The sequence below is a fragment of the Hipposideros armiger genome, unplaced genomic scaffold (assembly GCF_001890085.2).
Source record: "Hipposideros armiger isolate ML-2016 unplaced genomic scaffold, ASM189008v1 scaffold_516, whole genome shotgun sequence".
Classification (NCBI taxonomy): Eukaryota; Metazoa; Chordata; class Mammalia; order Chiroptera; family Hipposideridae; genus Hipposideros; species Hipposideros armiger.
The window spans coordinates 11,216-25,200 of record NW_017731866.1 but is presented as its reverse complement, the minus strand read 5'-3'; the positions used below and the strand labels follow the sequence as shown (position 1 = coordinate 25,200).

Genomic DNA, 13,985 nt, shown 5'->3' with positions numbered 1-13,985 from the left:
AAAAGTTCACTGCTCATTCTCTTTTTTTTATTCCATAACATAGAAGCATCATTTTTATTTTCACCCCTTCATAATGTAGATATATGACAGTGATCTCCAAACTTAGTCATCATTATATTGCTTTTTAAAACATTCTTTAAAAAGTTTTCTTCTAGCTACATCTGTGAGGGCGTGCTTCTGGGAATAAATATTAAATCTGTGTTAAATTTTTTTACCTTTTTAAAAACAAAAACAATGGTTTGTCAGGTGTCCTGTGTAAACATCCCAAACTAATATCACTGGGATCATCTCAGGTCAGTGTATCTTCCCCAAATACAAAAAAGATTTTAAAAGGACTTGAATGTAAGCTAACTTCCTCTTTTCCGGATAGTTTTTTTTGGGGGAAACCTCACCTTATAGTTAATTCAGCATCATTAATGTTAGAGTTCTTTTGGTGTGCTTCCTACAGCATTTCTGTGCGTCTGTCAATAATGGGGGAGTTGGTTCTGCTTTTGTTCAACTCGCTGCATTGCCGGAACTAGACATTGGTGTTTTTTATTTTGAATCTTTTGAAGATTTCTGATGCTGCTTTATTGGAAAGATGAAAGAAGCTGAGCACTTGACGGGGTGGGTATTTTATTTGTGCTTTCTAACCGCTGTGTAATTCTGGTGTGGATGCTGCTGAAGCGTCTCCCCAGGTACCTGACAGGCGATTTCTCCCTGGGCTCTGGCTTTGAAGGTCCTCTCTAGAACCACAGAGCAGTTGCTTTGGAAACATTCTATTCTAAACGATCTTGTTGTTTTTCTTTCCCTTCAGGCTTTCCCAAAATAGATACATTATTGTGGGAAAATAGGATTTGGAAAAACACTTTATAAAGACTTGACAATAGATGATTGAACTTTATAAAAAGAATTATTTTGTTTACCAAAATACTTTAAAAAAGATATTTACTGTTCTGATTTTTCCCATTTCACAGAGGTACAGAGAAGCTGAAACATCTGGTGAGATTAATACTTATAAGGAAAGCCTGAGCATTGGCTAAAATATTTCTCACTCGCAGTTCCCTTACAGCTGAAATTCCTTGCTCAGAAAGATACCTCTCGGGGAGTGGACATACTCCACTCTGTTCCTTGCCCCTCAGTTTATCTGGCACTGCTTTGAGAGAATGCCGTACTGTGGGGCGAATGGAGAGAAGGATGCAGCCCAGACAGTCTTCCCCTCACCCCTCACACCCAGGGGAAAAGGAAGGAATGCCTTCCAGTAGAGATGCTCTTTGGGGGTTGGCACAAAGCCTGGCCTGACTCCTCTAAACTGACCCTGCAAACCTTTGGTAGCACAGCCTTCCAGCTTGTATAACAAGGAGCACATCACTCTTACAAATCTTCAGCCAAAGCAGACTTGGTCTGCAAAGCCAGAGGCAGGAGGTAGGCTGGAGATCTCTCTCTAAGTTATGCAAAGGATGCTCTGCCTGGGGCTTCTTCAGACCTAGTCATGGGCCTTCAGGCATTGGAAGCAGAAATAGTCAACGCTTGGCTGGAATCATCACAAAGGCTTATATAGTGCCCACCTCATGCCAGGTACTGGACGAACTCATTTTGTGTTCATTGCACTGTTACTGTCCCCTGTCGGCAGAGGGATAGCTCCAGGGTGGACTTGATATCCAAGTCTGCTCCAAACCATGGGGCAGCACTGCCTCGTACTGCCTCAGAATGCTAAGTCTTAGCTTGAGGTTTTTCTCTTCCCAGCCACTAACACACCCATGAAATATAAAATGAGTGTTTCTTGCTGGATACATGGAAGTAACCTATCTGACACCACCTCTCAGGAGGCCTGAACAGTGAGAAGAAAGGACTGCCAGCATAAGAGGGCAGGGCCCAGGGCTCAGGGAGAAATGCCAGACATACCCGTTTCAGGTTGGGCTGAGGACAAGCTGTTTCTTTGTGCTTTGTTCTGAAGAGTTCTCCAGTGTACAGAGCCTGTCCTTATGACTTAAGAGTATTGCGTTCAGCTGTAACCCAAGGGCGTTCCTCGTCATAAGGGGAAAAAAAGCACTTGGAGGTCATGAGTGTGACAGTATCGTAAGGAGTGTCCTTATGCCCAGAACATGAAAGATTTTAAATTCAAAACCACATACTTTAACCTGACCCTATTCCATCATGGCCCTGCCGAGATTGGCCAGCTAAACCCTAGAGGGAATAGGTACTTTTAATTTTGGAGTAGCTCATGGTTAATTTTAAACCCAACATCTGGTGAAGATAAAGATGCAGCTAAAGGTCTACTTTTCCACAGAATTCTTCCGTGGATAGAGTATCCATGTGCTTTTTCTAAGGATTCAAAAATAGACAAAGAAGGTCAAAGGAGTTCAGAGTTGCTGTTTGTGGTTGCATTTGGACTGAGAGCCAGTATTCCTGGGTGCTGGTCCCAGCAGTGTCTCCAAGAAGCTGTGTGCCTTTGGGCCACCCATCACTTCTCATCTCTGTTTCCTTAGTAAAAAGATGAGCTTCTATCAGGTCTAAAAAGTACACATTTAGGAATTCACATTGAAACACTCAAAGCTGTGAAAGTGTCAATCCCACACACACTTTTGGTGGTGTTGCTTAGAAATGTCCCTCGATGCATTTGAATACCAGTATGGAGAGCCTGTGTCCTCATTACCTGTCATTCCATTTTTGCTGCGGGGGTAGTAACCACACAGCTCATCAGTCCTTATCACTAAAGGCAGCCAGCCCCTTTTGCAAAGGGGTTGTCTTGTTGCTCTGACATCTTGGGATGTTGGGGTGAATGATAAGGGCCACCCAGGATGACTTTTTTTTCTTGCTTGTTCTTTAAGTGTTTCAGATGACCTTGTTTTCTTTAGCTGCTTTGGTAGCATTCCAGAAGGTGCCATGGAAATGGTTATCATGCTAAAGGTTATATACCTCATCTGTGGTTCCGTGTGGTGTTGGATGAGAAAAGTCAACTCTCACCATTAGAAATGATTGACTCCATGAACTGCATCATCCAAACCCAGCTGTGACAGTTGCCTAACTTTTCTTCTTTAAATGAAAAGGTGCATGAATCTGTTCACCTTTGGTTATTGAATTTGTCTCCTAAGGAGAGAAGAAAGCTTCTCGCTTGGCTTTAATTACAGGTCTTCACATACTTCTGGACTAATTAAAGTTTGCTCTGCTCCAGTGAAGGAGGAAGCACACATACAAGGGGTGCCAAAAAAATGTAGACAAGTGGACACTTTGGTCAGCATTGTTCAAGCAGTAGTTCGCCATAATCAGAAGTGTCTGGACGCTGATGGTAACCACTGTGAGCACTTCTTGTAATTGTGGAAGTCAAACATGACTTGTATTCATCTTTTGTTATCAGTATATATTGAGTATTACAATTTTAATTTTTTCCTTTCTTAAAATGTGTATGCATTTTTTTGACACCTACTGTAGTTTGCAGTGGTGCTGTTTATATCTCTATAACTTGGGGAAAGCCAGGGAAGGTAAATGATGCTCCCTTGTAGTCAGCAGTGTGGGGACCAACCCAGGTAGCGGCAAGCTGTTCACTGTGGCCTGCTTTTTTCCTTGGAATGTAATCCTGCCTTCTTTGGAGCTGATTCCCAGAAGCCCGGGGTAGAGACCTGGCTTCCTTTCGGTGCCTCACCTTTGTGCAGCCTCCTGGGCCCTCTCCCCCTGCAGTGCCTGCAGCACACTGATGAATTTCCAGGCACTGACCAAAGCGGCTCTTTGGAAAGAATCCAGGCTTGAGCCCTGAAGGGAAACAGAAGCTGAGGCATCTTTGACTAGAGCATTATCTCATGTGCTGCTCAAGGGACTGGACGGAAGGCCAGGCTTTCGCTTTGAAAGCCTCTGGGATCTGTTGCACACAGATGCACTGTTTTCTTCTGACAGGAATGGAGGGGGCAGGACCCTGATATAGGCCCATTTCATGGAGGATTGCTGAGAATCCTAGATGAATAAACCTTAGCTCAGGTGGTTGGTCCTCATGTGTTCAATTATCCTATTTCTTCTGAAGCCAAGGATGTTTGAGAGTTAAACTTGCCATGTCACCAGGATGACATTTGATGAAGAGTTTTTCATCTTGTGAACAGAATTCAGATGAATATCGTCACGTTGAAGCCACATTAAAATACTTGTATTTCAATCCCTCCACTTGCAAAGCAGAAGTAAAGCTTCCCCCACACACACACACACCTTTTTGCTGTAAATAAAACATCAGGCCTAGATTTGGGGGACAAAGCAGCACCTTGAGCTCTTTGTCATTAGCATAGCAATTATTTTTGTTCGGCACCTCTTGTGCACAAGTGCCCGAGCTGGATCCTGTGGATGTGGGAGCCACGGTCAGCACCTCCGAGAGAGTACAGAGGAGCTTAAAACAGACCCATTAACCAAGAGCTTTAAAGGGAGCATGTGAGCAAATAAGTACAAGTCACAGCAGGGTGAGCTTGGAGGAAGGAGAATACACTTCAGGCTGCAGGGCTCAAGGGAGCATTCATGAAGAAAATAGAATTTTAACTGAACTTTGAAGGACAAGTAGGGATTTGAAGAGCTGGAGATGGGGCTCCATGGCTGCAGAGGGCATTCCAGTTGAAAGGAAGGAAGGAACGTTCATTGCTAACATATGTATGGTGCTTATCCTGCAGACCAGGTTGGGTAAGATAAGCATTGCACACTTCATCTCATTAACTTCTCAGCCTTAAGAGGCGGGAGTCTTATTTTTATCCTATTTGAGGAGTGAGCAAACTGAGGCCGAAAGAGTTTGAAATACCTTGCCCAAGGTCACCTAGCTAAACATGGGGAAACTAGGATTTAACCTTGTTCTTTCTGGCTAGTGCCTGAACCTTCGCCCTTCCCCTCAGTCACCGTGTTGTGGTTAAGTTACCAACCTCAGGCTGGGAGAACAGAAGCGGGTGCGGCCTGACAGTTGGTGAGGAAGGAGTGAAAGATGAGCCGGGAGGAACAGTGGGAGAACATTTATACCTGAACACTGTGCCTGGGATTTAGGGTTTCATTCTGAAGTCAGCGATGAGTCACTGAAGGGCTTTACACCCAGGATTCTGTGGTTGGAGAGGCCCAGGAGCCCCAATAGAAGTGCTGCCTGGCAGCAGCGGTCTGTTGGGGGTGTTGCCAGGAAACCTGCTTGGGCTCCTGCAGGAGCCTGGTGGGCGCAGGGCAGTGGAGTGGTGCTGACCAGCGGCTTCCGGGGTGTGTACCTGCTCTGTGCTTTGGTCTCCTGGGGAGGTGCACCACCCCAACACCTAGGTTTGAGTTCTTTCGCCTCCAAAGACAGGTATTTTGCACAGGTTTGGGGTTTTTTGTTTTGTTTTGTTTTCATTTATGGGGGGGAAGGCAAATGGCATTTCAAGTTAACTAAGCTTAAAGAGGGAGGCAAAAAAAAAAGGAGGGGGAGGCAATCTTACCTGGATTCCTTCTGAAAGACATTTTAAAAGAAAAAAGGCGAGTGTCAGAGAGTGCCTTCTGCTGGAGTTAACAGACCCCTCCGTCTCTGCCCACCCTTGAGGTTAGGGCGTCTATGTAATTATGGGCAAGAATTTCTTGTTTTTGTTCCCAGAGAAGTTCCTTGCTTTTCCCCGCCCCTGCCAAGGTAGACATTCGTGAACGCAGTCCTCTGTAGGTCTGCACACACACATGTACCATCCTGTTCTAAAACTGGCAGAAGAAAACTAACCCAGGGTGTCTTAGGACGCCATAAACCAAAAGAGGAGCTGGAAAGCAGCGATGGTAGGTCCTTGAATTTTAGATTACTGATAAAATTTCAAAACCATGTATAAGAACAATCACGTTAGTAAATTTTTAATTTTGCCAAGTATGGCTATTGTTTTAAATAAAGGTGTTTTTTACATTGCACACATCTAAGATTTATGAAAACTTTGCTCTGTTGTCCTTGTTCTCATTGGCGGTAGTCCTGTGACAGTTTCATCTAGAAGCACCAGTTCCCTTTCTGTACCCCCCAGCCACAGCAGATAACTCATCAGTTCCCTCATGAGGTAGAAGGCAGAGCAGCGAACTCTGTGCCAACACATAGGGCACTTCCTCCTCTCCCACCTCAGGCCTGCTGAGCACAGGCACGCCTGCACCCCCACCCCACCCCTCACTGCACTTTTGACCCAGGCTTTTTAACTTGATTCTTGGAACTTCTGATAGGACTGCATGTGGTCTGCTTAACTGGCCACGGCTTTAGAGAGTGGTTCAGGACTAAGAAGATACTATACCTTCTAGTAAATTACCTTGTGGGGGCTGGTCTTTCAAGGATCGGACAGTATAGTCTGTGCGTGGTCTGTTTTCAAGACATCTTCACATGGACCTTGTAGAAAATTAGAACAGAACCTGGAGAGATTATTTAGTGCAACCTCATCATTTTACAGTAAAAACAACCGAGGACTCAGAGAACTGGCTGGCTCGCCTCAGCTCCTAGGCCTAGAGGGAGACGGTTGCCGAACTTGCCCCGGTGTTCATCTTCTGCTTTCTTATCTTGGGTGCTTTTCATCACAAAATGAGGCCTCCCCTCATGTATTCTAAATCCTTGTGCTGGTCTTTGGCCATGTTAACTCTTAATGCTTTTTTTTTTTTTTTTATGTATAGACGATGACAAAGCAGAAGGAAAACCAAAAGGAAGGTAGTAAAACAGACTCTAAGGGTGTTCTACACAGTGGCTATACCCACTGCCTGTGTCTATTTCTGAGGTCCGACTGGGTGGAGGTTTAACAGTTTGTCTGCAGACCCTTGTAATCCTTTGTTCTCTCGGGGAGGCCGCGTTGCCCACCCAGCTATAAGCTCTCTGGCTGGGGGGGCACAGGGAGCTCTGGGGCCCTGGGTTCTCAGTTACGTCTTCTCATGGCGCTTGTTGGCAAACCATATCTTATTTGAAGTTAAGTTGTGTGAAACCAGTGGTTCCCACTCCTAGTTGCACATTGGAATGACTTTGAGAGTTTGGTAAAAGGCCCCTCAGAATTCTGGTTTAACGGTCTAGGGCAGCGGTTCTCAACCTGTGGGTCGCGACTCCTTTGGGGCTCGAATGACCCTTTCACAGGGGTCGCCGGGTACTCGTATGTGGGCGTATCTGCATGTGGACCTGGAGACGGATAGAGAAGCGGTGTCTCGGTTCCTAAGACCATCAAAAATATGTGTTTCCCGATGGTCTTAGGCGACCCCTGTGAAAGGTTGAGAACCGCTGGTCTAGGGGGAGGCCAGGCATTAGCAATTTTTAAAAGCTCCCCAGGTAATCCTGTTACACAGCTAGAATGGGAACCACAGCTTTCAGCCCGTGGTTCTCAAACTTCAGTGGCATCAAAATCACTAGGAAAACAACCTATTACCACACCACTGGGCTTCAAAGCCAGACATTTCCGATTCAGTCAGTGTAAGGTGGGGCTTGAGATTTCATATTTCTAACAACTTATAGGTAATGCTGCTGCTGCTGTGTCCGGACCATACTTGGTAAACCACAGAATTAAATTCTCTGTGATCCAAGACTTGGAGGCCCGGCCTTGAGGTCCACCCTCAGAGGTTGGGTTCTGAATGTCTGGGGTGGGTCCAAGAATTTGCATGTCTTATGAGTTCCCGTGTGATGCTAACGCAGCCAGACTGGGGAACTCACTTTGAGAAGAACGCTTTGAAACTCAGGACCGGTTCCTTGTGTTGGATACGGAGATGAGATCGGGCACAAAGCAGGCCACCTCAGGTTCCTCCCCATCTGGTGCCATTTGGCCATCAGAGGGAAAGTCATCAGGAAAACTGGAGGTCGCCCTTAGTTTCGGGAGGAAGCAGTGAGCTACAGTTTACAGTGAACAAAGAATACCTCATATGTATTTCTCTAGAACATAGTAGACAGTGGACACGCACAGGTGGTCAAGTCAAACCTTCCCGCTGGACTGTTAGGTTTCATCTAGGCCAGATGTCCTCGTTGTGTGTGGATGAGGAAACAGGCCTCCACGGTGAGCCTGTGATACTGCAGGTCTGTAACCTAGAGCTCGCACCCCAATTCTGGGGTCCTTTGTGTCGCCACAGTGCCTACTCTGCTATAGCTGAATTCTGAGGAATGGGCAGTTTCCTCAGTGTGCCGCGTCTAACTCATGGACCCAGGGGATGGCGCAGCAACAGGAAATCATGAAGATGATGATGCTGGGCTACATCATCCCCTGGCTTACAGCAGTGGTTCTCGGAGCGTGGTCTCTAGACCTGCAGCACCAGTGTCACCAGGGGACCCCACCCCAGGCGCCCGCTTCTAGATCAGAAACACCCGCCAACAACGCATGTTGTAACATGCCCTGAGGTGATCCTGGTCCTGCATACTCAAGTTTGAGAGGCAGTGGCTGAGGGAAAGCCTGACTGAAGTAGTAATCTCCCGTGAGGCTGCGTGGACTGGCACTGGGAGCCTGTGACTAGGTTGGTCAGGGCTCCAGAACTGATAGGGTGTTTGTGATCGCCCCGGAATTGAGGATTCCGGAGGAAGTCAGCTTGGTAGGAAGCATCTCTGAAGGCTGCCACCCAGAGTAACTCCCAGGTTCGCTCCCTAATCTGTAACGGGGTCCCCACCCCTTGTGAAATTGAGGCGCAAGTCATTTACACATAAACTTGATTCATTCTCCCCTATTATTATGAGGGATTTTTTTGCTGAGAGCTAACTTGCCTCATCCAGCCCAAGGTCAATTTTCATAGATTCTGAAATTAATGAAGTTTAATTGAGTAGGTCCTCACGTGGTTCTGATATTATTAGTGATTGACTTTTTCCCTTTTTGTTTGTTTGTTTTTTTAGTTAGTGACAGGAGTATGGGAAGGCAGATACAACTTCTTCTGTCAGGGCACACGCAGTGCTGGAGAAGCAGATATGAAGGTACTGCCTCTTTTATTTTAAATGTGTTTAAATGTTTTTAAATGTGTTAAATGTGTTTAAATGTCTTTAAATTTTATTTTAAATGTGTTTTAATAAAGAAGTTGTATAGGGCCAGCCGAGTGGCGCGTTGCTTAGGGGTTGGCTTGGGACGCCAGCTCTGAGCAGCAGGGCCCCAGTTTGGATCCCACATGAGGGCCAGTGACACTGCACCCTCTACAGCTAAGATGGTGAACAACAGCTTGACCTGGAGCTGGGCTGCCGTGAGTTGCCGGCGACGGCGTAGGCTGCAGTGGGGCTGGTGGGCAGCTGGCGTGAGCTTTCGTGAGCTGCTGTGAGCAGCCATGAGTTGCCGTCCAATGGCCGGCGACTGATCTGCCTCACCCAGGAAGAGCACAATGATAATACCCACATGGACCAGTGAAGCGCCGTCCTCCACAACTAGACTGAAGAACAAAAGGACAGCAACTTGTCTGTTCCCCTTCCCCGATTCCCCAACTCTGTTCCCCTCCCCCAATTCCCCAATAAAATGTTTTTTAAAAAAAACAAAAAAAAAACACCTGAATTTAAAAAATAAAATAAAATTTTTTAAAAAAGTTGTATAAAAGACAAAATGGCTTAGAACTTCACTGTCCAGGTAATCCCTGTTGATATTTTTAAAAGTTATGTACACAGTATGAAAATGTAAACAATATGAAAGGTATAAAATGAGAACTAAAGTGTCCTCTGCATAACTAAGTCCTGTGAACAGTTTCCTGGAAGAAAATTGCATGCCTTTATCAGTATTTATGCTATAGTACTATAAACGGGGTCATAAGAATAGTCGTAAATGCTTTCCTCGTTCCCCTGAGGTGCTGTACCTCTGAGCAGTGGGGTTTAGATTCTGACTGCCACCCTTGAGTCTTTTGGTTTTTACATAAAAGGCTGCTTGTGTAAGCTGAGCATGGGCATTCATTTCCTTAGAGCGCATGTTTGACATATTCAGCGGGGCAGGGAGCTGACACTGAATGTTCCATTCCTTTTCTTCTTTGCCTTGTGTCTTGTCACCTGCACCACACCCACACCCCAAACCAGAAGCGCCTTTCAGGCGGCTTTTCTACTGATGTCTCTACAGATTCCTTCCGAGAAAACATTGGAGCCTTCTGTGTTTGTTAGTCTTGAAAAAGGTGTCATTGGCCCTTTTGAAACCTTCCCTGTTGTCATTTCAAACCTCCCCCTCCCTGCAGTTGTGTTCTTTGGTTAAAGCCCCTCTGGGTGACCAGCTCTCCCAATACTGAAGGACGGGAGGAGCCTGTGGGGCGCTCAGGCCTCTCCAAGTTCCCGGGGGATTCTGGGATGTTAGTGAACTAGTCAGAGGTGACACTCCAGAGAGATACTGACGCCCCCTTCCTCTTAGATTATCCGCGTCCTCTGGTGGTACTACTTCTCCAAGCTCATAGAGTTCATGGACACCTTCTTTTTCATCCTGCGGAAGAACTACCACCAGATCACAGTCCTGCACGTCTACCACCACGCCTCCATGCTCAACATCTGGTGGTTTGTGATGAACTGGGTCCCCTGCGGCCACTGTAAGTCTCCTGGGGTGAGGGCAGGCACTTGGGAACAGGTGGGAGCAGAGAGGCTGAATTGAAACAGGTTTTTAGAAAAGGTGCTGTTTCTGTAGATTTCTAGGTCAAGCATTTACACTTTGTGTCTGGGATGCTTTTGATGATACTTTGTGTGGCCCGTGTCCTCAGTAAGCTGGCAAAACCTTCTAGTTTAGTAAATGTGTCCTTTGCTGACTTGGCAAAGTGAGGGAAATGGCTGATTTCCAGCCTGGGACATGTTAACAAATGGGGACAACGTTCTCTCACAGAGGGCAGCTCTTCCAGGTTATTTCTAATTCTTGTTTCTCTACAATTTGGAAGATGTTTGACTGACAGGCGCAGGCTAGGAAGATGAAATCACACCATTGAGTGAACGCTGGAGAACAAGGCCAATTATGAAATACAGCTTGAGCTAAGTAGCGTGTCAGGAAGTCTGCACACCTTCTCATGTAATGACCCTCGTGTTTCATGCAGCGTGTTTCATGGGATGTCTTCTATGGCAAGCACCAAAATTTAAAGTATAATACATTCTCTAAGAAGGACGTGTAGGTAATTTTGGAAACCTTGTCATCTGAAGTCTCATCCATCGCTGTGTCGTCCATCACTGACATACTTGACAGAGAACCTTTGAGTCTATTCACATATTTCCCCTGCTGGGTAGCACTGCCCGTGATTAACATGGCACACCAGGATTCACACAGTCATAGAATTTTTTTCTCACCATCACAAACCTCGTGGCTGTGGATTAACTGACTTAACTTGCTTCAAATAGAAAGAGCGCCTCCTTACATTTGAAGAGCGCTTTAGATTTTCAGAAAACTTGCAGGATGACAGATTTTTTAACTAGCTCCAGCTGGCCCGTGAGAAACAACCAGAGAATAGACAGGACATATTCAAGGTCACACAGCCAGTTACTCTCATAGCCAGGAATACAAACTCATCCCTGACCCCAGTCTTGTTCAGCTCGGCATGTGGAAAAGCCAGGTAGCTTTGTGTGGTTACCCACTGTGGGAAAGGACAACAGAGGGTCTAAAAAAAAAGTGGTTTTTACTGGAAATTAAAAATCTTTTATTGCTAAGGAACTGGACTCTGACCTGTATTATCAATAAAAATATATGGCCTCGGTACTGCAATCCTGGGGAATAATTAGGAGGTGACTTCAAAGGCTTCTCCAAACCTCAGCCAATGTGGAGAGACAGCCAGCTTTGAACATAATGCCCCTTGGCTGTCTTTCCCAAGCCTTCAACACAGCGACCTGAGGCTGCCTCTGGGAGCGATAGGGATCTGGCAGCAAAACCTGTAGGTCCAGAGCAGGGCAGGTGGTTCATCCCATGGCTCCTGTGTTAAGTGCCCACCTGGCAGGTACAGCCACCCTGGGTTTAAAGCTTTCTGATAGCTCCCTGCCGGGAGGAATTGAAATCTGATTACACATCCATGCAGTGCTTGCTGCTGCCCTGTTTCCCAGCCCCTGTTCACAAACATGTGTTTTTCAGATTTAAAAAGAATCTTGGATTTTATTTTATTTTATACTTACCTGTTATGTATAAAACACTGATGCAGCCTTCTCTCCAAATCCCCTCTGTTCCTGCAGCTTATTTTGGTGCCACACTTAACAGTTTCATCCATGTCCTCATGTACTCGTACTATGGCCTGTCTTCTGTCCCATCCATGCGTCCGTACCTCTGGTGGAAGAAGTACATCACTCAGGGGCAGCTGGTGAGTGATGCGGCCCCTCTCCACAGCCCTTGCAGCTGAGAGTGCGCAGAGGTCTTCCTGGGGTGCTCTCTTGCTGCCTTCCCGGTGTTATTGCTGTTTAATAGCATCTGAGATGTGCCTTTCCCACCTCTCTCTTTGGATCCAATTAAACTCCATGACGTGGGCAGAGCAGGGAATTTTTAAATTTTAATCGATGGAGAAACTGTGCCTGTGGGCTTAACAACTAGTTGAGTTGTAGAACAAGAACGAGAATCTAATTTCCTGACTTCAAGTTCAGTCCTTGGTTCTTAGCTTGTGCACAAAGCATGTATGCATATATGTGTGCCTGTGTTTTCTAATTATAATCCAAAGTGAAAACTGTTTCCCTGTGTTCCCAGGAGGTTCAGAAGGGGCTGTGGAGTGACATGCGTTCAAGGTGTTTGTCGCTTATTAGGCAGTGAGGATATTTGCTAAGGCAGGTGCCCGGGGACCTCTCAGCCCTTTTATAATGGAGCACCTATTGGTGAGGATGACACCTGCGGTGCGCCAGATAACAGCCCCCTTCCCAAGGTACACCATGCCAGGGCCACCCAGCGACGGTTTGCACTTGGTTATTTCTCACTTTCCTTTTCTTAAACTTCTCCCAGTTGTCAGTATGTTATTGATCCCTATTCCTTCCCCCTCGTGAATTCTTCCACGAACTAATCATTAGTACTATTACTACTAACGTTAAACGCTGACATTTGTTGATTTTACTATGTGTTGGGCACTCATGCTGAAGTAAGCAGTTTTACATGGATTGTTGCAATAGCCCGATTTCATGTTATCCCCATTTTACAGATGAGGACACTGAGGCAGTAGGCCAAAGCCAGCTGACCCAGGGGCTTAGACATTAAACCCTTAGCCCTGGCCTTGCCTCATTAACATATTTTTCTAAAGAAACCAAGCTGACTTCCAGTCTTTCCAAATCAGTTGTGATTTTTTTTTCCCAATATTTAAAAATAACAGCCTGGAAAAAGAAACCTGAGGCGATCTGAGCTGCTTATGTGTTTGACATTTCATTATCACCTTCTTGCCAGCTGCTATACAGCCCTTCATTTTCCTTCGCCCACCTGTGAGGAAGGATACTTGTTCTTTAACCCTCTTGTTACACTTGAGAAATGATGAGGAGGTTGATGTACGCCACACAGCAGGGGCTCTGTCGAAGCAAAATTTAAAAGAACAGGATGGGGAAGTTGGTCTCCCCTTAGGCTCTGCCTTTTGGGGCAGAAGATCGCACCCAGTTTGCCCAGATTTATTTTAAGCACCACTCCTAGTTATTTATCAACCTAGAATACTGACCTTAAAAAAGAGAAAAAGAGAAAGAAAAACCCAGCTCTTTATATAGAGACTCTGGTAGCTGGGCCAGAAATCCAGTGGGCAGAACCCAGCCCCCTGCTGTTACTCGTCTTGAAGAGGCACCCTCCAGGAGCCACACCGTATTTATTTATTTATTTTTAATGAAAGTTTATTGGGGTGACAGTTGTTAGTAAACATTACCTAGGTGAGCCACACCTTATTTTCACAGCTTTTCCGTGTTTTTCCAAGCACTTCCATATGCATTTCAAGATTTACTCACCAGAACTATTCTATGGGCTTAGCGTTAGTTATATCCTGATAAGAGTTGAAATGTGTGTACTCATCAGCCTTCTCTAAACCAAATGGGTGCACAAATACGAAATAGGAAAAGCGTCTAGTGGGATTGTACATTCTGCAGTGACATCGCTGATTCCATTTCAACATACAACTCACCCTTTCTTCCCTTCCTTCCTACATACACACACACACACACTCTCTCTCTCTCTCTCTCTCTCTCTCTCTCTCTCTCTCTCTCT

The 13,985-nt window shown here is 45.7% G+C and overlaps 1 protein-coding gene across 1 annotated transcript in view; it reads left to right on the top strand.

Moving 5' to 3' along the window:
- The window catches only part of ELOVL5 (ELOVL fatty acid elongase 5), a 74,305-nt gene that overhangs the window by 56,218 nt on the left and 4,102 nt on the right, over positions 1-13,985 (top strand). The window contains exons 4-6 of the mRNA XM_019668089.1: positions 8,756-8,833; positions 10,227-10,398; positions 12,008-12,132. Of these exons, the coding sequence (XP_019523634.1) occupies positions 8,756-8,833; positions 10,227-10,398; positions 12,008-12,132 (375 nt within the window). The remainder of the gene's footprint in view (positions 1-8,755; positions 8,834-10,226; positions 10,399-12,007; positions 12,133-13,985) is intronic.